Source organism: Lepidochelys olivacea (assembly GCF_965140295.1).
Source record: "Lepidochelys olivacea isolate rLepOli2 genome assembly, chromosome: 22".
Classification (NCBI taxonomy): domain Eukaryota; kingdom Metazoa; phylum Chordata; order Testudines; family Cheloniidae; genus Lepidochelys; species Lepidochelys olivacea.
The window spans coordinates 6,459,959-6,481,696 of NC_140432.1; the positions used below are offsets into that span (position 1 = coordinate 6,459,959).

General features: G+C 48.0%; 1 protein-coding gene across 2 annotated transcripts in view; it reads right to left on the reverse strand.

The window, feature by feature from the left end:
* KIRREL3 (kirre like nephrin family adhesion molecule 3) overlaps positions 1-21,738 on the reverse strand; it is a 759,605-nt gene that overhangs the window by 12,851 nt on the left and 725,016 nt on the right. For both annotated transcript variants that reach the window (XM_084611890.1, XM_084611891.1), the window contains one exon: positions 16,841-16,950. In XM_084611890.1, coding sequence (XP_084468016.1) covers positions 16,841-16,950 — 110 coding nt within the window. The remainder of the gene's footprint in view (positions 1-16,840; positions 16,951-21,738) is intronic.

Below are 21,738 nucleotides of genomic sequence, written 5' to 3' on the forward strand. Positions count from 1 at the left end.
CAAGGATTGAACTCACGATACTGGGTTTAGCAGGCCAATGCTCAAACCACTGAGCTATCCCTCCCCCAAGCAACAGACTGTGAAATCTCCAACCCTAGCCCAAATGATGATAACGCTTTGTCATTCTCTGCTGCTTTCCATCTGACCTGCTTCTTCTCCTGGATTCCCTGTTCTTCCCTGGGGTCTGCGCTGTGCTGTGGCGGGAGGGCGTGTGAGTTCCATTGACCCTCAGAGCTGTGCTGTGGGGAGCTCGAACTCCTTGTAGGGCTACCTGCATTGGACAGCCCAAAGGGTAGGGGCCAGATGGAGTACCGTCCACTGGCCCTCCAGGGTGGGGGTTGAGAGCTAGAACAACTACCTATCCTCGTGAAACCGTGACCTTTATTGAAACACAACAAGGGAGCCATTCTGGCAAAGAGCACAGTTGTCCGGGAGGGTGAAGTCTTGTTCATACGCTGAGTGATGTCTGACCGTACGGGAAGGATTTAGAAACAGATTTATTACCTGTACTGAGGTAGCATCTCGGAGCCCACATCACGGACTAGGACCCCACTGGGCAAGGCGCTGTACAAACGGAGCAAAAAGACATGCCCTGCCCCGAAGTCGTGCTTTACTGATTGGGTAGGCCATACCACCCTGGGAGGGAGTGGGTGAATATTATCAACCAGAGGGGTAAACTGAGGCACCGAGTTGAGTGACTTCCCAAGTTCACTGTGATTTCATGACAGGACTGGGGGTACACATAGGCATCCTAGTGTCCAGTTCCCCTCACTTCCTTCTTATGAAACAGTCCCCTTTACTCTTCTTCCAGGGGTTGATGTGGTCTTGGGGCCAGAGTCCTAACAGTGAGGCTTAGTCAGCTGACAAAATGCTCAAAGTCCGATTCTGTGCCATGTCGTCCACATTAATTACAGAGAGGTGGCTCTTCACTCTAGTCTGGTAATATTACCTGTTAGCTGCTGTGACTTCCTAGTGCTGCGAGGGGGCAGTGCATCCCCATTAGCTGAGAGCCGCTTGGGGGTGGGTGTGTGTGAGACCGAGTGAGAGCCCCATGACCGAGATGAGGGTTGGCACCATAAAGGAGCAGTTCATAAAGCAAATTCACATCAGCTAATTTATAAGTCCTGAATTAAGCCAGTCATTAACATGACCTTTATTAACGTTTACACTGTGGCTCAGTTCGGTATAATCTCACTTCATCATTAGCAGGCGGGGGAAATTCATTTGCTTTCCTTTCTCTCTCTCTCTCATCCGACGGCAAATAGGTGGTTCTGTGATTCCTGCCTGGGCCCTGGTGCAAAGCGATGCCCTGCCCCAGACCAGAAGCACAGCCGGGCTAGCTCCCAACTGAGAAAATGAATGTTGTAAGGTGCTGAATTGACAGCCCTGGAGCAAGGAGTCCTCCGTTTAGCCACAGAGCAAACCTGGGGTGGGCAGGGAATGCATGGATGGAATGGGCCAAGGAGACAGAACTCGGGCCCCTAGATTCCTATCCCCTCCCTGGGCAGGGCTGGCAGCTGTTGGGGGCTGCAGGAAGGAAGCTTGCCAGGCTATGCTTTGATGGCAGGAATCAATGACGCCCGTCCCCCTCTTTTAACTGAACCGTTCTGATTTCTTTTCCGTCTGCTACTGCACAGACTGGAGAAGGACAGAGCCAGTGTGAACAGCCCCCGGATTGCTGCATGCATATCAAACACCATCCAGAGCGACGGTGTATAAATAGCATGTTAACGAGGAGGCACTTAGTTTTAAACAGGTGGGTACATGTATCAATACATGGAGTGGGGCTAGACGTTGACTTCATTCCTACGATTCATGGGAATTATTCATGCACGTATGGGGGGTGGGGTGAGGGATGGAGGTGTGGTGAAGGGGAATGAGAGAGAGAGATGGTCTGAGCACAGGCTTGGGAGCCAGGAACTCCTCAATTCCAGTTTTAGCTTTGGCACTGAGGACTGGCTGTTCAGATTTGGGATTTACCGTCTCTTCCTTGGTTTCCCCACCTGTAAAATGGCGATCACACTGCTCACCTACCTACTTGGCCCAAAGATGCTGGAAGCATTAAGGCTTGTAAAGCACACGGAAGGAGTGTGGTGTAGTGGTGAAAGCATAGGACTGGCGGTGAGTCACGTGTCCTCTCTGTGTCCCTGTTTGCCCATCTGTCAATGAGGGGCTAATATTTCCTATCCCAGGGGTGGGGGTGGGGGTTGGTTAATGGGCTGATATTTGGAAAGCCCCTGGGATCCTCAGATGAAAGGAGCTATCTGAGCAGTATGTTAGTCTTATGAGGCTGGAAAGTGCTAGCTTACTTGACTTACTGCGTCGTCAAGGAGAGACGAGACATGGGGCCAAGGACAGAAATATCTGCATTAAGTGCTGGCAAAAACATTGATGTTACCATTTATATCGAAGAAATGTCATGAAAAGCATAGAAAGGAATAAAGCTGGAGCAGTGCCCATGGGCAGAGGCTTTCTACTGGCACATTAAGGCACCAACCTCATCCCTGGCATGACTCCACTGAGTCTGGTGGCGTTACCTCTTGGGGGCACTTGGGCAGAGAGGTTTTGTGCTGAACGCCAGGTGCGTCAAATGGAGAGGTGACCTAGGTAGTTCATCGTCCGCATCCATGAGCGGGTGGAATGCAGGCCTGGCTTATGCTCAGAAATAGCCCTGAGACATATTTGGTAGGGTTCTCTCCCCCTCCCCCCGAACGGAATTATTTGACAAATTTCAGAGTAACAGCCGTGTTCATGCATCCGATGAAGTGAGCTGTAGCCCACGAAAGCTCATGCTCAAATAAATTGGTTAGTCTCTAAGGTGCCACAAGTCCTCCTTTCCTATTTGACAAATGTGGATTTTAATTATTTGCTCAGCTTTTTTAGAGATCCCACAGTCCTTTTCATTGTGAAGAGATGGGAATCAAGTGTACCAGGTTCTGCACCAACCACCCTGGATTGTGCAGGATGTTGGGGTAGTAGGGGACAGGTCGTGGGCATGTGGTTTCCTTGGGAATTATAGGAACCCCCAAGGCTGCTCTAGCTTACACTGGGGTTGAGAATGGTATAGATCAGGCCACAGAATTGGTAGCCAGAACTGGTTCTCTGACAGGCCTCTGATCTCCTGCATCAAGTGGATCTCAGTGCAGGGCAGAATCTGGGCCAGAATATTATGGCCTCTCAATGCCTCTCTTTCTGCATTGGGAGACACTAGCCAAGCCAGTGGGAGTCCACAGGGTCCATGCTGTGGTATTGAGGCCTATGCCTTTAAGGGCTGAGCTCCCAGACAGAGTGTCTGGGCTGAGTGCTGTGAAGTTCTTGTCATGCACAGCTAGTTGAAAGCAGATACAGAATAAAGCAGATAATACTTAGCCATGCCTTGAGTGTGGGAGACTGGCCTAGAAGACCTCTCGAGGTCCCTTCCAGTCCTACACTTCTATGATACTCACCCCCAAGCGTAGACTGGGGCAAGCCAGGATTTGCAGTGTTTCCAGGCATGCATTGTTCCAATGGGCTGACTCAACCAAGGACAGCGTAGGCCGGGAAGATCGAGCCCCCTTCCAAACCCTAATGATGACCCCTGTGAGTCGAGGGTGGGGGCACAGCTCTGGCTGCAGTGCTAGCCCTGGGAGGTGGGTAAAAACAGGGCTTCAGCTTGCAGGGCTGGCAGGCTGGAAATCACACTCAGGACGGACTCCTTTGTCTGTAGCTGTCTCACTCCTGCACCGACCATGTGCTGGGACCCGAGAGAGCTCATGATCTAAGCAAGCCCAGCCCAGCCGAGATAGGTCCACGGGACAGAAGGAGCTAGGATGTGCTTTTTAATAGCTAATATTTTATCCTTGGCGCTCTCCTGGGTGGCAGTGAGGGAAAGCTTTGACGAGCAGCACTACGGGGCGCTAATGCCCTAGCTGGACTCACAGCCCTCTGTTGCTCCCAGGACCAGGAGAAGAGCTTTCTCTGCGAGCCGACGAGGGGGAGTTTTGCTCTGTTAGTTAAATACACACTTTCTGTGTGTTCCAGCTCTCTGCCAGTGTCTGGCCCTGGGTTCCTGGCCACCATATGGACTAAGATACCAATATGCTTTTGTCCTTTGGTCATGCTGTTGTCACGCAGATGGCTGGTGATAAAGCTACCCACAGACCTGTTAAAGCTGAGTGGCTGCCATGAACTTATTGCCTGGACTGCTGAATTCAAGGACATATCCGGATCTTGGGAACACTAAGACAGTCCCTAATTCTGCCTGGCAGCGCTGTCTGCCAGCATCCATTGTCTGTCGTTCTCGGGACTAGTTATGGCTGCACAGGGAGCCATCCGGAGACCCATCCCACGGCCAAGGGAACAGTTGCAGTTTGAGGCGGCTGTTGATTTTCCCCTTCCAGCTTGGATGCCTCTGCTGTTGGTTGGCTCTGTTTTGGTAGAGAAATTTACAGCTCTTGGCTGAACCAAGCCTAGTCCTTCAGGGTGTCAGCTCAGAGAGAGAGGACTTAGCCAGGTGCATTGTGGGAGAGGTTTTGGACTGGCTGCTGCTGGAAGCAGAATACCCCATGAAATGGCTGGTGCTCCTCTGAGAGGGAGGCAGGCATGTCATTGCCACCAAGGCAACCACTGAGAGGAGCCAGTGTAGGTCCAAACGGAGCCTGGGCAGGAGTAGGAGGAGAAGGGGCAAAGAGCCATCCCCTCCCATTGGGTCCCTGTGCTGATGCCAGGTGGGTAGCACGGACACTGTTCCAGAGGTGGGGAGGGACAGGGTATGAGTGGCGACGCCCTCCGGTTGAGTTAGCACCTGATGAGCATTCACCTAAGGAGCTGTACGCCGGAAGCCATTTGCAGAGCACCATCATTCACAGGCTCCTCCTACCAAAGCCAGACACCAGGTTCCATGTTTTCCATTTGTTAACCGTTTACACACATTGTACACAAACAACGTTAAAAGAACATTTTTAAGGCTGCAAAGCCAAGCGCTCAGAAGTTAGAAAATGCTAGAATTAAGGTGGCCTGGGTGACTTTCATTTGTCCCCCTTGCGCCTATACACCATCATGATAGGACACGGCCTCATACTATTTCCCACACTTCCCACTCTCAGTCACAGGCTTCCACTCCCCCTCATTTCCCACGCCTGCTTCCAGTCCCAGTCTCTCCCCAGCCGAACTCTCTGGCTCTGCCTCCAGTCCCATTCTTCCCATTCTCCCCCGGTCCAGCTCTTGTCTCTCTGCATTCAAATCCGGCAGCTTTCTTGGCTCAGTTGGGGGGATCACTGAGTGCACAGGTTCCCCGCTCTCCGTTCTGGTGTCTGGATCCAGCCTGTAGCACCCCATAGCTACAATTGTATGGAACATCCTGCTTAGCACCAGGATGGAGCATTCTCAGTGCAAAGGGAAACATCAGCAATTTTAACTCTGAAGCTTGAGCAAGTATCTATGGAGCATGTGCGAACTGCACTATTTCAAAGGCTTATAATTTGGGTGGATTTTCACAGTGATGGCAAAAGGCCCATCCCTGACACCAAAGCCACCCCCTTCTGCCAAATTTCCAGTCCCTGCTCCAAAGCATGAGGGCAATAGCACTGCCCAAAGGAAAGATTGCCAGAATTTTTTTAACATGGGCCAAACAACATATGGCTTGGGAAACGTCAGGCCAAATGGTAAAGTTTGGCAAAGTTTTTGCCACTGAAAATAGCATCTTATAATGGGAAGTGTCAGCAACTTTAATAAGCACTTGTGCTGGGGCTGTTCACTGCACACCCGCCCTGAAGGGGTTAAAGTTGCTCAGAAGGGGCCAATTAACTTTACAGGCTGCACCTGGGGGAGAGCCAGGGCCTGATGAAGGTTAATTGATGATGAAGCCCAGCTGGGCAGGAAGCCAGGCAGAGGCAGATGAGAGCAGAAGGGGGCTGCAGGGAGAGACTAGGCACAGAGAAGTGGGAAGCGAAAGCCCTGGGATCCTGTTTTTGATGGAAAAGGTTTATCCAGAGGAGTTTCAGGGAAGGAATCCCCAGGAGAGATCAGCAAGGGTTGAGACAGTGTAGACTTTGGCTACTGATTATAGGGTCCCTGGGCTGGAACCCGGAGAGGGTGCAGGGCCCGGGTTCCCCTAGCAGCCGCTGGGAAGGGGCTCAGGACTGTTGAAGGTGACAGCTGGACAGTTGGTCTGGCAAGATATTGATACCCTGGAAGGGGAAAACAATATAGTGACCTGCCTGGAGGGCTGAGTCCTGAAGTCCTGGAGAGCGCGAGGGGCCACAGCCCCTGAGACTTGAAAGCCACAGCCCTGCTTCCTGTCTATTAATCTGACATATCATTACTATTGTATCAGCTCACCTCGCAATACCTCTGTGCGGCAGGGCTGTGGCGTTATTCCCCCTTTCATAGGTGATGCTGTGTGACTTGCCCAAAGTCACGCATGCAGCATGGGCTGGAACAGGAAGCTGAACCCAGGTTTCCATGGTAGTGCCTTAACCACTGGGCCTTCCTGCCTCTTTCCTAGCCTGCCTGACTTGTGCAGTCTAATCCTGTGCATGCTGAAGGATTCATTCATTTAATGCTGCAAAATGAAGCTGCTTTCATCTGGGGTGTTAAATTCAACCGACCGGATATTAAATTCTTTGGCTTCATTATTGAAGACAATATGTTTTTAAAAGCGTTCTCCCTGCAGATTTCCATGTCAGGTCCCTAGCCGATAGGCAGTGATGAATTTGTCCAGATTGGCACATTCAAAGTTACACACCTGCCGAGACCTGATATGTATTTTTTTCCCCTGGAATTTAATTATAATGTTTCCTGCTTGTAGTATAATTGGATGACACTTCTTGGTGGCTTTAAACTTGTGCAGGTCAAAACCTAACAGAGCGGCTGGATGTCGGTTAATAGATTCCAAAGGCTGCAGCTTTGTCTGATTCCCTGATGAGGGCTCACTTTGGGACTGGCTGCGGTAAAAACAAACCAACAAAAACCCCAGTGGAGATTTTCAAAGCCGGCTAGAGCTTTATCTGGACAGTTGGATGGTTAACAAGGATATGCAAAGTTAGAGTAGTAAACAGTAAAACCAAGCCTTAGACGGGATATAAAAAACCCTCCTTCCGCGTTGAACCAGTCCCTAACTCTTAAGGTTTAGGGGGGGTTATCCCACATTTTTTTACTAGATGGATCATGGGGCTGATCCCGGTGCTTCTGATGTTGAATGCAGGAACAGCAGAGCAACATCCAGACGTGACAAATTAAAAGTCCTGCAATAAGCTGATATTATTTATTTATTTATTTTTAGGTGAGCACTTTTCTTCCATTGTGGAACCAGGGAATAAAGTTCTTTCTATAAACAATTAAATGTGCCTTTGGCCAGAGAGAGAGCCAGAATGGCACTATAGCCCAGGGGATGGGACACTCAGCTTGGGCCACCCACATGCCAGGTGAGTTCCCTCTATTTAATTTATACCAGGTGGAATCTCTTCAACAGGGAGGCTAATCTCAGAATTCCCAAGCCCTGTGGTTAGGATGCATTTTTTAGAGACAATAAATGAGAGTTCAGATTCCTCCTCTAAATCTGGCAGAGAGGGGCTGTGAACCTGGGTCTCCTACAGCTTAGGTTAGTGCTCTGATCACTTGGCCATAGGGGGCTTCCAACTCCTCACTTTTTGGGAGAAGTGGCTTAGGCCCGTAACCCCAGGAGAAAGTCCATGGCTGAAAGAGTGATACTGTCACCTCCTGTGACTTGCACGCTATGCCTCTGTTAATGCAACCTAAAACTGGATTTGCATTTTTTGCAACAGCATCGCATTGCTGACTCCTGTTGAGGTTGTGATCCACCACAACTCCCAGATCCTTCTCAGTCAGTTATCCCCCAGGCTGTATTTCTGCATTTGTTTTTTCTTCCTTAAGTGTAGCACCTTACATTTGTCTTTGCTGAATTTCATTTTGTCATCTCTAGCCCCGTTCTCTCTTTGAATTTTAGCTCTATCCTTTGAAGTATTGGCAACCCCCCCCCCAGCTTTGTGTCATCTGCAAATCCGATTAGCATCAGCCACTTTCTTGGTAACAGAAGGGACAATCTTTAACAGGGCAGAATGGCCAGTATCCTCAGTGTGCCAAACATTGAGGCCCCTGCGAGACTGAGGCATCAAGTGAATAGGACTGACTCTTGCACTGAAAAGCAAAGCTGGTGAAGCGGAGTCACAGAGGCCCGGGGAGGACACCGCCTCAGTGCCAGAGGTGGGAACAGAACTAAGGTCTCGTGCCTCTACCCACTAGATTATGCTGCTCCCTGTATTAGAGCTGGAAGAGATCTACTAGGTAATTCAGTCTATGCCCCTAACCCAGTGCATGATGACTGACGGCAGTGCCTTGTCCAGTCTGGATTTAAAATGTTGATGCTGCGGTTTCACCTCTTCCCTTGGGACACAATTCCATAGCCTGATACAGTTCACCATCTGGAAATGTTTCCTGATACTTCAGAAAGGGAAAATTGACACTGATTTCATCCCTTTGCCCCTGGTTCTACCCCTGTAGCCTCACTAACGAATCCCTCTGGTCTCGGTGGCCTGCCAGCCTCCCTGCTGTGATGTCCCAATGTACGATGCCTCTTTTATTCTCTCCTCTTAAATCTGTGCTCCGCCATGCTGAGTGGCCCTTCTCTAAACACCCTCTGAGCATTCTCAATGCTCTCTGGTCGTGGACATCCTATCCCCCATGAGCTCTCCCCAGAGCAGTGTACGGGGTGACCATCATCTCCCTGACTTATGGCCCAAAGCCTCTGGAATTATGCTCAGGATGGCACTGACCTTTTCTCCTACCGTCTCCCACTGCAAACTCCTTTCCCCAAGGTCTGGCTTGTTCTTCCTGCTTCCAAAATTTCACCCTCCCATGGAGGCCCTAGAGCCCGAATTATTCCCCCACCTCCCCCAGCTGAGTCTTATGGTATTTCCCACCCACAGGCCTAGCCTCTGTGTGTCCCTTTGAATGATCGCTCTGCCCTCTCTGATGTTCACACCTCACAAGCTAATATCAGCTGTGAATTTCTTCAACCTGGTGAGTACTCTACATGGAGCTCATTAATGCAGATGTTAAATAAAACCGCTCTCACTGCATCATCAACAACAGAGCGCCCCACATCTCATCTCCCCTCCAACCCAAACTCGATATAGTGCCTTCAATCCACATGCCAGCCAGGGTGCATGTCCACACCTGTCTGAATTACTTCTATGAAACTTCATGAGATGTTGTGTCAAATGCTCTCCTCAAATCCAATGTATTCCAGCCAGCGTAGCCCCTCTCTCTGCTCAGTTGTAATTCTGTCCGCAAAGCAAGCATGTTTGCCTGGTACGAGCTGCTCCTTATAGCACCAGGCTAAGGAGTTTGCCCTCTCTGAGTTTTCTCTTGCTATGGATTCTCTGACTGGCTAGCAATTGCCAGGATTATGCTTTTTCCTTTGCCTGAAAGTTGGTATCATTTGTAATTCTCCAGCTGTCTATGACCTCCACATCTCTCCCTTGGTGTTTCACAAACAATTACTCATGTGTCTATAAGTTCATTACCATCTTAGGCTATACATCATGCTGTCTGGCCGTCTGAGTTGCATCCGTGCATCTTGTCTAAGCCCTGCCTCCCCTGCATTGTTATGTTACCCATTTTCCAGTATCACCTACGATGGGTCAGAGAGCCCCCTTAAAGAAGACAGGCACCATATGAAGGGTGGGGGAGGAGGACATCTGAGCCAGAAAAACACTGTTAGCATCAGTAACGTTCCACATATTCAAGTGATACAGACGCAGGATCAGTACAATTTGCGTCAACGTGTAATACGTGCGCACACTTTTCCTATCCCTATGACACACACCTGCACTAAGAGGCTGCATTACTTCTCCATTACCCCACTTACTCTCTTTCATTGCTCTTGTCAAAGACAGATTTATTTATTTTTAAGTCTGGAGTTCAGGACCTCATTGATTTTTAGAGGCATAATTGATTTCATCCTTTGCCTCATTTACCAATGTGCCTCCTCTAATATGCCTTTTGCCTTGATAGACTTGTAAAAGCAGTTTTAGAAAGCCTCCTCTAATATGCCTTGCCCTGTTTGACTTGCTCTTACTGGTTTGGATGGGGGCACGGTCTCTCTTTTCCCTTCACAGCGTTATGGGCCGGATTTTACAAAGGTGCTCAGCACAGTATGTGGGTGCTGACTCAGCCCTTTTGAAAATCTGGTCCTTACTTCGGTGTCTTAATGGAAGCTAAGCTCTACTGAAGATTGGCATCCAGTTGCAGGTGCCGAACACCTGAAAAATCAGACCCCACATGAGCCCTTTTCCACATCTGGGAGGTTCTTTTACCCTTAGATTTTGAGCCAGTGATTCCCTCCCAAAACTGATCTCGGCAACTTTGTCTAAGCATGATCTAAATAGAATGGAGGCTTATGGGAAGATTCCGGGTGAGAAATAAGAGTAAGTGTCTCCTGTCCTACATTGTCTCCAGGTTTCCCCTAGAGGGCTCCATAGCACATCCACACAACTTTTTATTTTTTCATGACCATCCCTTTCTCACCTCTGCCATCCACAATGACCTCACTAGGTGTGAGCACCGTGGTTAGTTTCCCTCTTATTTCCCACCTCATTGCAACTTGCATCTCTGCCAGCGGGCTGTCATGGCTGCTCCTTAGCAAGGATGAATTTTATCTGTCATTCCACTGACAAACTTGGAGTCTCTTGCTAGGAACCTCTTTAGCAGCTGGAGACTGGCCATGCAATAGCCTGAGCATGGAGCTGTTGCCGGAAAGCACAGGGGAATCTGCGGGGGTGAACCAGGGGCTCTGCTCGCTCCCCTCCTACTGCAGCAGAGTTAAAGGAAACATTTGCTAACAGCAAGAGGCAGTTGGCTGGGGAATAGTCTCCCCAAGGGCCAGAGCATCAGAAAATGGCCTGCTATAAACAATGCTGGACAATCAGTGAGGAATATACAGCAGGAGAGTGACTGTACTTTGCACTGTCCAGAGGTGAAGAATGTTACCTTAACTCTGTACCTGCTCCCTCTGTCTGAGTCATGGGGCTGCAGCATGGTCTAGTGCAGGGAATGGCAACCTGCGGCCCGCCAGGGCAAGCCCCCTGGCAGGCCGCTTTGTTTACCTGCTGCGTCTGCAGGTTCAGCCGATCATGGCTCCCACTGGCTGCGATTCGTCGCTACAGGCCAATGAGGTCTGCAGGAAGTGGTGGCCAGCACGTCTCTCGGCCTGCACCGCTTCCCGCCCCCGCCATGCCCTCCCACATTGGCCTGGAGCGGTGAACCACAGCCAGTGGGAGCCGCGATCGGCCGAACCGGTGGACTTGGCAGGTAAACAAACCAGCCCTGTCTGCCAGGGGGCTTACCAAAGGTTGCTGATCCCTGGTCTAGCAACTGGACAGGGACTTGGGAAACCTCGATTCAACTCCTGGCTCTCTGTGACCTGGAGTGAATCACCTCGTCTAGTTAGCTTGAGGTCTTTCGAGCAGGAACTGTCCCTTACGATGTACAGTGCCCAAGGCACTGTAAGCCCGAGCTCAGCTGAGGCCTCCGTAATGCTACTAGCAATAATAGCTACTGTAACAGTTAGCTCTGGGCGGCTGTGGGAGAGTCAGCAAGACTTGTTATGCTTTATGCAGTCTTCACTGATGCTGATTTAACAGGCAGGATGTACCCAGCTAGGGTTTCAGAGCCCACAATGGATTTGAGACTCTGACCACATTTTCCATACACAGGCCTTAAAATATTTTATAAAGGAGGGTCTCTATCATATAGAGATTTTTTTTTTTTTAAGGCCAGAAGGGACTTAAATCCTCTAGCCTGGCCTCCTGCGTAGCATACACCATTACATTTCACCCCGTTACTCAAGCCCAATAATGTGTCTTTGACTAAAGCACCTCCCAGAAAGGCCTCCAGTGTTCATTCGAAAACTTCAAGAGCTGGAGAAACTGCCACTTCTCCTTCTCGTTTGTTCCAAATGGTTAATCACCCTCACGTAAAAGCTTGTGCCTTCTGTCTGGCTTTAAGCTAGTGGAGAAAGGCAAAACAAGAACTAATGGCTGGAAGTTAAAGAACACTTTCATACTTGGTATGTTCTCCTAAAGAAGGTGCAGAAACCTGGTAATAAGAACGGCCATACTGGGTCACACGAATGGTCCATCTAGCTCACTAGCTGTCATCTGACAGTGGCTGGTGCCAGATACTTTTGGAAGGAATGAACAGAACAGGGTAATTATTGTGATCTGTCTTCCAGTCCCAGCTCTGGCAGTCAGAGGTTTAGGGATACCCAGAACATGGGGTCCCATCCCTGACCATCTTGGCTAATAGCCATTGATGGATCTATTCTCCCTGAATGTATCTAATTTTTTTTTTTTTAAATCCAGGTATAGTTTTGGCCTTCAACATTCACAGACAGTGAGTTCCACAGTTGGGGTTGGTCCTGCTTTGAGCAGGGGATTGGACTAGATGACCTCCTGAGGTCTCTTCCAACACTAATATTCTATGATGCTGTGACTGCTGTGTGAAGCTGACCATCAAGCTGCCTCTGTCTTTTTGATAAACTAACAAATTGAGCTCTTTAACTCTCTCCTGTAAGGCATTTTTTTCCAGGTCTCAATTTTTGTGGCTCTATTCTGCACCCTCTCCAATTTTTCAACATCATTTTAAAAATGTGGACACCAGACCTGGTCACAGTATTCCAGCATGGGAGCAGGATTTTATAATTGTACTATAAGAATAGAGGTACTAATGTATGTCTTGATTTCATTTTAAGACTGACCCTCTGGGACATTGGTAGGAATGCATCTGATAGACTGCCAGCGTCTGTACTGATAAGGCAGGGACAGACCAGAACAATCCTTATGACTGATTATGGTCACCCTTTTGTTTTAGGATAAGTTATAATGTCTACTATGGTTTCCTCTCTGGGTTACAAATTAGGTACTCTAGTTAAATACACATTTCTTTGATTTAAGGTTTAGTGAGTAAAAGACAGGATCTTGTATTGTGTCTATGTTAATTAGATTAAAGGAATGTTAAAGGCCTGAGCCACAATGTAAACTGTTTTGACCACAAGATTTAGTGAAGTTTAATGTATTTTGCTGAATATAAAATACTGCTGTCTTCTCTGTGAGAGATTGATTGTGTAAATGAGGAATGCATGCATCAGGAAAAGAGAAGGAGTGAAAGCCATCACAGACATCCAAGAAAAAGTGAGAGACTTGGAAACACCAGGAGACAATCAGAAAACATCCATTGTATCTGATGCTAAACATGTTAGCAGCATTAACAACTTCAGAGGTGAGGCAGGCACCCCTGGAAGGCAAGACAACAAATAGGAGATAACGATGGGAAGCCTGACAACAACCATCAAATGATAACAGCAGAAAACCCCAAGATTACCACCACTTAAGGAGGACATTGCAAAATGCATGGACTCAAATGGGAATTTACAAGTATAAAGCTGGGGTGTTTTGCCATGAAACTCTGGGTTCAGTCCTGCAAAACCTCGGAGCATCGGATTGTGAGCGACAGAACCGAGCTCCTCACTCGTGTTCAGTCTAACTGGCCATTAGATTGACTTGAGCTACAACAGACTGGTAACTATAAAAACATCAGGTTTCAGAGTAACAGCCGTGTTAGTCTGTATTCGCAAAAAGGAGTACTTGTGGCACCTTAGAGACTAACCAATTTATTTGAGCATGAGCTTTTGTGAGGGCATAAACAGGGCAGGGATTTTCCCTCTCTATACATGCCCAAGGACTGTATTAGCCCTTTTTGCTGCAGCATTAGCCCTTGGAACTCATGTTCAGTTGGGTGACCTTTAAAACATTTTTTTAGGATCACTTTTTCCAGGATATAGTCTCCCATTCCTTGTTCCTAGCTGGATGACCTTGTATTTGGCAGGAATGGGCCTAGCTTACAAAGCAATCTCTGACTGCTCCCGTCATTCTTTACCACTCGGCAATTCTCTATGTGATCCATAATCTTATTAGCAGTGATTTTATATTTACCTCCAGAGAGCGGATAAAAAGCATTGGGGCCCAGCACCAATCTCTGGAATTCTACTGTGATTCCTCAATAACAGCGACTTTTTGAGAGCTGTTGGTTATTTAAAGTGGGCTTTATTGTTCATTAGTTCCACTTCACAGGCAGGGATAACAGAATCATTCAGCAGGGACCTACCTTTCCCCACATCACATCAACAGAGCCCAGCGCAGACCCCTGGCCTCCCTGTCCTATGGTTGTGCCCTCAGAGGAAGCTGTTTCTCTTAGAATCCTCCTCTTTGACTTGTAAAGTCCTTGGGGATAGTGCATCTGCATCCTTTGCTGTTTGCATAGCTCCTGGCATTCCCAGGGCACTGCTAGAAATATTTATATACTGAATAATCTAATCGGAGATCACACAGGAGAGCCCTGCAATCACATCTCATGTTCCTAGGTGCCCCCTTTAAGATCTGGATCAGCTGCTGGGTATCTTCCATTTTCTATATCTGATCTTAGCTCCTGTGCAGGGGGAAGTGTGTTAGCACCTTGGAGAATTAAGGCCTAAACATAAAATTCCCCATTCAGTTAGTGGCCATTCTAGCACAGTGTCAGAATAATGAGGAATAGCTGATCTCTGCACTCTTCCAGACTAATTTTAAGGCTTCCTAGGCGTACACATGTATAGTCTAAAATCAATTCTACCCATCCCACAAAGCTCTGTCTCAAGCTGGTGCTTCCACTGATAATTCAGAGAGAAGCCTTCTGCACAGGGAGAGTGAATGCACTGTGATAAGCCCTGGCTGGTAATTTAAAGCAGTAGTAGAGGTGTGAAAGCCACCACAGACATCAGGAGGGTTTCAGGGTGTGTGTGTGGGGGGGAATACCCCACCAAACAACTGTGCAAACATGCAACAAACTGTCTGTTTGCATTTCCCTTTAACTTCTGCTTTTATGGCTGGATGGCTTGTTACGCTTCAGTTTTCTTTCCCGGTACGTTTTGCTTGTTAGTCATTTACAACACGACACTAGCAAGTGACCGCAAGGGCAGAGCTGCTCTTGGACATGGAGAACGGCAGAGGCATGAGCTCATCCTTGCCCTTGCATAGCAAGAGATAGGTTGAGCCCAGGAGGCTCCTCTGGGTTTTTCCATTGGCAGTGGGGTGACCCATCCTGCAGGAGAAATCTTAGATCAGGCCCACAAATGCCCAGAGTCTCCTGTGTTCACAGGGTGCCCCCCGCATCCTATTCAGCTCCGTGCCTGTGGCTGCCTCTCTCCAACTTTTTCACAGGGTGGGTGGGCTCCCCACTGTGGATGATGCATCTGAAGAAAATGTAGCACAGATTCAAGCTAGGGTAACTTCCCCCGCAATCCCCATGGAGCATGATGTATGTATCCCCAGCTTGCTTCCTCAATCACATGGATCTCTAACCCTGGGCAAATGGAGAGGAAGTGGCTGCAGCCCTAAACCCTACTATCCCCCATTTCTGTACAAGCAGGGGAAGATCTGTGGATGGAGGTTTCGTCTCCACATGCTGGCCACTGGCCTCCAGTTACAAAGACCTGTAATAGCAATAATTCTCCCTAAGCAGGTGCTGATTGCTGTGCAGGCACCTTGGCTTAGGGAATCTTGATTTGAGGAGGTTGAACTAGCAGACCCAGCAAGTCCCTGGGGCACAGACCATGCCAGTCAGTGCAAGTTTATGCCAGTCAATATACTCTAGCCATGACCCACCTGGGGGAGGAAAGGGAGAGTCATGTCTCCGTAACCAACCCAAAACGGGCAAGTGGGGTGCAGAACCCTTTTCTTCCTCAGCTGGACTAAGATGCCCGCTCCCACCAGCTCATTTCACAAGGCTCCCCAACAGCCTTCTGGGGGTAAGGACGTTCCATCACAAATGACTCAGGCTAGTTTTGAACCAATGACTGCACACAAAAAAACCAACCTCCATGGCAGGGAGACTCAGAGCCCAGGTCTACTGCCTCAGGCTTGTGCTAGGGTACTTAAAAATAGCCATTCCTCCTTGGAGTGAAGCTCGGGCTCTGAAACCCAACTCCCCTCGCCGTGTCTTTGTTGCAGGTTAGACATACCCTTCGAGGTCAGAGCCCCCGCCCCTTGTTTGAGCCACTCTGTCCACTGGACAAAGATGCAGGCTGTATTAACCCCCATTGGTAACAGGCCAGGGTCTCCTGGAGGTCTTTATTAACCCAGAAAGACAGCACCTCCAGGTGCCTAAGGCTGCCTAGCATCATGGTGGGGCATTGGCTCACTCCTGTCTGAGAGGAGTGCGCCGCCTTCTGGCTCACCCATGCCACTTCCTGCAGTTCTCCCAACTCTCTTGGGAACTCTGATGGCTCAGCTAATGCCCCTAAGCGGTGAGAGCCTGAGGCTACTGCAGCTGCAAGTTATGACATTGGCATGGTGGGAGGGCAGGACACGAGCAAAAATTAACCGCCTCTACCTACAAATGACTACATGCAAATCCATTTCTTGTGCACATATAAATCTCCAAGGCTTTTTTTCAGCCTAGCACAGTTGTTCCCCACTAATTAGTTTATTATTCTATATTGTTTGACCTACTGTGCCTCCACGTTTGCAGCAATTTCCTTCTTGCGGTGGCAAACTTTCCTTGCAATTAGCCCTGGGAGCTGCTGAGTTACGCTAATAAACCTCTCCTGGCTCTTCCTCTTCATTAGCAAAGTTGCACGTGAGGAGTTTTTATGGCAGTGAAACTTACAAGTTGGTGTGACGGGTGTGAGATCTTGGCAGAGCAGCCATTGCCTTCGGCAGGCATTAGTGCACCGACCTGCACGTGCCTGCCCTCATTATTGTCAAAGGTTACACGGAGTAACACATGAAAGGCAATGAATCCTTACCATGAGCTGCTTGATAGTCGGGTGTTCCTCTGTCTCCCTGCCTGAGGCAGGCTCCTTATGTACAATCTCTACACGGATGTCATTCTTGGCTGAAACCACGCCTTTCAGATCTGAGCAAAGAGAGAGCGAAGCTGTTTAGCGAAGCAAACTCCCTCCCAACATATGTGATTGCCGATAACGACTGTCAACATAAATAGATCCTACAGTAAAGAAATTGACTCTCTCTCAATGACATGTTTGCTGTTTGCAACTGGCGAACCGCAATGTGTTCTGCAAATATTAATTGAGCTTTGCAACACTCGACCAGGTACTTAAGTAATACGTAGCGGTTGATTAGTACACCACTGAAATGCAGCCACCTCTGAGGTGGAGCAGAGCAGCTATTTAACAGCGCACAGCAACACTGCACAGCTTCTTGATCACAGGAAGTGAGGAATTATAGTGTGTCCAGTTGAATATAATCCTTTAGATCAGCGTTTCCCAAACCTTTTTTGGCCATGGAACACCTGGTATACGGAACACTTCGAATATTATTTTGTAGTCGTTTGGTTTTCAAATAAAAAATTGCGTTATTTATGCTCAAATATGTTTTATTTTATAAAACAAAGCAAAATACAAATTTAAAATAACTGGAACGCGCGTATAAAGGAGTACAACCCCCTTTTTTTTTAATTACGATTCTGTCACGGAACACCTACTCCCATGGGGCGTAACTCCAGTGTTCCGCGGAACACAGTCTGGGAAACGCTGCTTTAGATCAAGTGTTAGAGGCCTGCAGCCCTAGAATTAGTACTGCAGTCTCTGTTCATGAGCGAGGGGGAGGGGTGATCACGGTACCAGCTTTGAAATGCGGGAAAGTTCAGAATGATGATTATAAAAAGGTTAGAGCATTTGGGAGCTAGGCAGTCTGTGTGGGCTTCCATGTTGACCTGAAGGATCAAAATGTGACCTCTACAACACCAGCAGGAAGCAGAATGCAGATAGGCCACTGAAACCTTCCTGTGTGTGATCACGCTGGAAGAAGGTGAGCAGGGAGATAAAGTAATCTCTAGGGGTTGCAAAAGGACAAGCTTCAGTTTTTACTTTCTCTAGTAGCATATTTTCATTTACTGTCTGTCTAATACATCTTCAGTATTATCAACTGGGAGGGCTGCTGCTCTCAATCCATTAAGCCCAAGGTTTTGTACAGTACCAGTGACTGGGTACAGCAGGCTAAGAAGTTTGGTTCAGTTAAGTACCCAAATGGTGGGAGCCTCATCCAAACCTCTGACATCTATAACACTGGACTGGGAGTATAACTGGGCAGGAGTTTTTCAATGGAAAATGCTGGTTTGTCAAAATCAAAACATGTTGCTGTGAAAGAATTGCTGGTCAAAGCCAGTGAAAGCAAAGCAATAGCTGAATGGTTACACACCCCGCTCCCCCATCCAGCCCCACTCCATTCCCCCAACTGCAGAAGATCGTTATGTTCTGATGCAGAACAAAATCAAATTTCAAAACGCCCAGTGTTTCGCAAAACGTAATTCTTGTTTCCCAGCCGGTTCGAACTGAGAGTTAAAAGAAACATTTTCATGCTACTTCTGGCACATCCTCCTTTTGCTTGGGTTGGGAAGCCCACGAGAAAAGCCTTCCCGATGTGCTTCAGGGCCTGGATGACACTAGAGCATGCAGAGGCCTTTGCAACAAGGGGCTAAGTAATGAACAAGGCGTTAGCCACTGTTTTGGGACCCCAACTGAGGCCTGTGCAATTGCCATACAGCCCCACATAGAATCTTAGAATCATAGAACCTCAGAGTTGGAAGGGACCTCAGGAGGTCATCTTGTCCAACCCCCTGCTCAAAGTGGGACCAGTCCCCAATGTTTGCCCCAGATCCCTAAATGGCCCCCTCAAGGATTGAACTCACAACCCTGGGTTTAGCAGGCTAATGCTCAAATCACTGAGCTGCATTAGTACAGCATGCAGAAGGGAAATGGGATTTAGAGGCAGGGTTGTTTCGGGAACAACTACTTCCTTTTGGTTCCCAAAGGATGGCAGTAGCTCTTTGAAAAATAAAACCAAAGCCCCAAAAGCAGGCCTTACAGGAGGCTGAAGCTAAACAGCCCAATCCAAACAGCCCTAAACTTTGAAGTTTGGCTCCAGACTGAGAGCTGGATCTGCATAACAGGACTGGCTCTTGTCTCTCCAATGGGTTGAACCAAACCCCTAGATTCAAACACCACCTAACCTTTGGCCCCTTCAGATCTGCACCCAAATGTGCTCAGGCCTCCTCCAACAATGATACACTTAGAACCAACTAGATTTTGCAGGCGTTCCAAACAGATTGGTTTAGTTAAATGTCCTTTGCCGCTGGCTCTCAAACTGATAGCCAGTGGGCTGAATCCCATTTGAAAGCTAAAAATACATCCCCTGCTTTCCCATGAGAGCAGCTACTGTAACTGGCCACAGGAGGGTGTGCAGCTGGGAGGGCAGGTGTGTGCATGATCAGAAAGGGGTGGGGAAATGACCCTAGGGCACAGTTGTTCTCCCTTGGAGTGGACCAGATGATAAAGTCTCATGGTTCCATAATACTACACCTCTTGGTTCTTCACTGATCCCCTCAGGAGCTCAGAGAGACAAGTGCTGGGGGGGTCTGATGCTGTGCAGCAGTGACAAAGCTAAGCGCCCTCAGTGGCTCACAGGATTTGGCCCTGTTCAGTCAGAAAAGCCAGAAGGAAAACTGCAGCTAATTATCATAATTAGAGCTGGGTGAAATTGTTTGGACAAACCTTTTTTCAGGTGACAAAGGCAGATTTGGGCCAACTGAAACACTTTGCGAATTCATGTTGAATTTGTTTGGTTTTTTGTTTTTTAACAGAAAGAAGCTCACCCCAATTGAAATGCTTCATTTTGACATTTTTGAAATGGAAGTTTTCAGGTTTTCGATTCGCACTTTTTGTTTGAATTTTACTTTGATTTGAGAGAGGAATCCCGTGGCACTTTAAAGACTAACAGATTTATTTGGGCATAAGCTTTCATGGGTAAAAAACCCACTTCTTCAGATGCATGGAGTGAAAATTACAGATGTAGGCTTAAATATAGTGGCAACATGAAGAGACGGGGAGTTACCTCACAAGTGGAGAACCAGTGTTGGCAAGGCCATTCAGTCAGGGTGGATGTGGGCCACTCCCAATAACTGATGAGGAGGTGTTAATACCAAGAGAGGGAAAATTGCTTTTGTAGTGAGCCAGCCACTCCCAGTCCCTATTCAAGCCCAAATTCATGGTGTTAAATTTGCAAATGAATTGTAGCTCTGCAGTTTCTCTTTGAAGTCTCAAAAAGAAAAGGAGGACTTGTGGCACCTTAGAGACTAACCAATTTATTTAAGCATGAGCTTTTGTGAGCTACAGCTCACTTCAAAAGCAATTTTCCCTCTCTTGGTATTAACACCTCCTCATCAGTTATTGGGAGTGGCCCACATCCACCCTGACTGAATGGCCTTGCCAACACTGGTTCTCCACTTGTGAGGTAACTCCCCGTCTCTTCATGTTGCCATGTTTTTGAAGTTATTTTGTTGAAGGATGGCTACTTTTAAATCTGCTATAGAGTGTCGAGGGAGATTGAAGTGTTCTCCTACTGGCTTTTGTATGTTATCATTCCTGAGGTCTGATTTGTGTCCATTTATTCTTTTACATAGAGACTGTCCGGTTTGGCCAATCTACATGGCAGAGGGGCATTGCTGGCACATGATGGCATATATCACATTGATATATGTGCAGGTGAACGAGCCTCTGATGGTGTGGCTCATGTGGTTGTGTCCTCTGATGGTGTCACTAGAGTAGATATGTGTCACTAGAGTAGATATGGGGACAGAGTAGGCACCAGGGTTTGTTACAGGGATTGGTTCCTGGGTTAGTGTTTCTGTGGTGTGGTGTGTGGTTGCTGGTGAGTATTCACTTCAGGGTGGGGGGCTGTCTGTAAGTGAGGACTGGCCTGTCTCCCAAGATCTGTGAGAATTATGCCACACACTCTGAAAGAAACTGAGGAACCACCTGATCAGCATCCTTTACAGCAGACAGGAGAAGATTAAGAATGAGCTCTCAAAACTGGAGACTCTCATATAAAACCAACCTTCCACACAAACTTCCACATGGCTTGACTTTACAAAAACGAGACAAGCCATTTACAACGCACACTTTACTTCTCTTCAGAGGAAAAAGGACCGTAAACTATCTAAACTCCTACATTCCACAGGGGGCTACAGCCGTGGTACCCTTAACTCACCCAACAATATTGTTAATCTATCCAGCCACACACTTAGCCCTATCTTGGGGACTCTCTTTCCCCCCATGAACATGATACAATTCTGCAGTGATCTGGAAGCTGACTTTCACCATCTCTGACTCAAGGAATATTTTCAACACACCACTGAACAGCGCACCGATCCACAGGAACCCTCCTACCAACACTACAAGAAAAAGAATTCTGTGGGGACTCCTCCCGACGGTCGAAATGACAGACTGGACTTCTACATAGAGTGCTTCCACAGACATGCACAGGCTGAAATTGTGAACAAACAGCATCACTTGCCCCATAACCTCAGCTATACAGAACGCAACGCCATCCGCAGCCTCAGAAACAACTCTGACATTATAATCAAAGGGGCTGACAAAGGAGGTGCTGTCGTCATAATGAACAGGACGGATTATGAACAGAGGCTGCCAGGCAACTCTCCAACACCACATTCTACAGGCCACTATCCTCTGATCCCACTGAGGAGAACCTATGCCATAGCTCAAGAAACTCCCTGCTACACAGCACAGGAACAAATCTACACAGACACATCCCTAGAGACCCGACCAGGGGTCTTCTATCTGCTACCCAAGATCCATAAACCTAGAGACCCTGGACGCCCCATCAT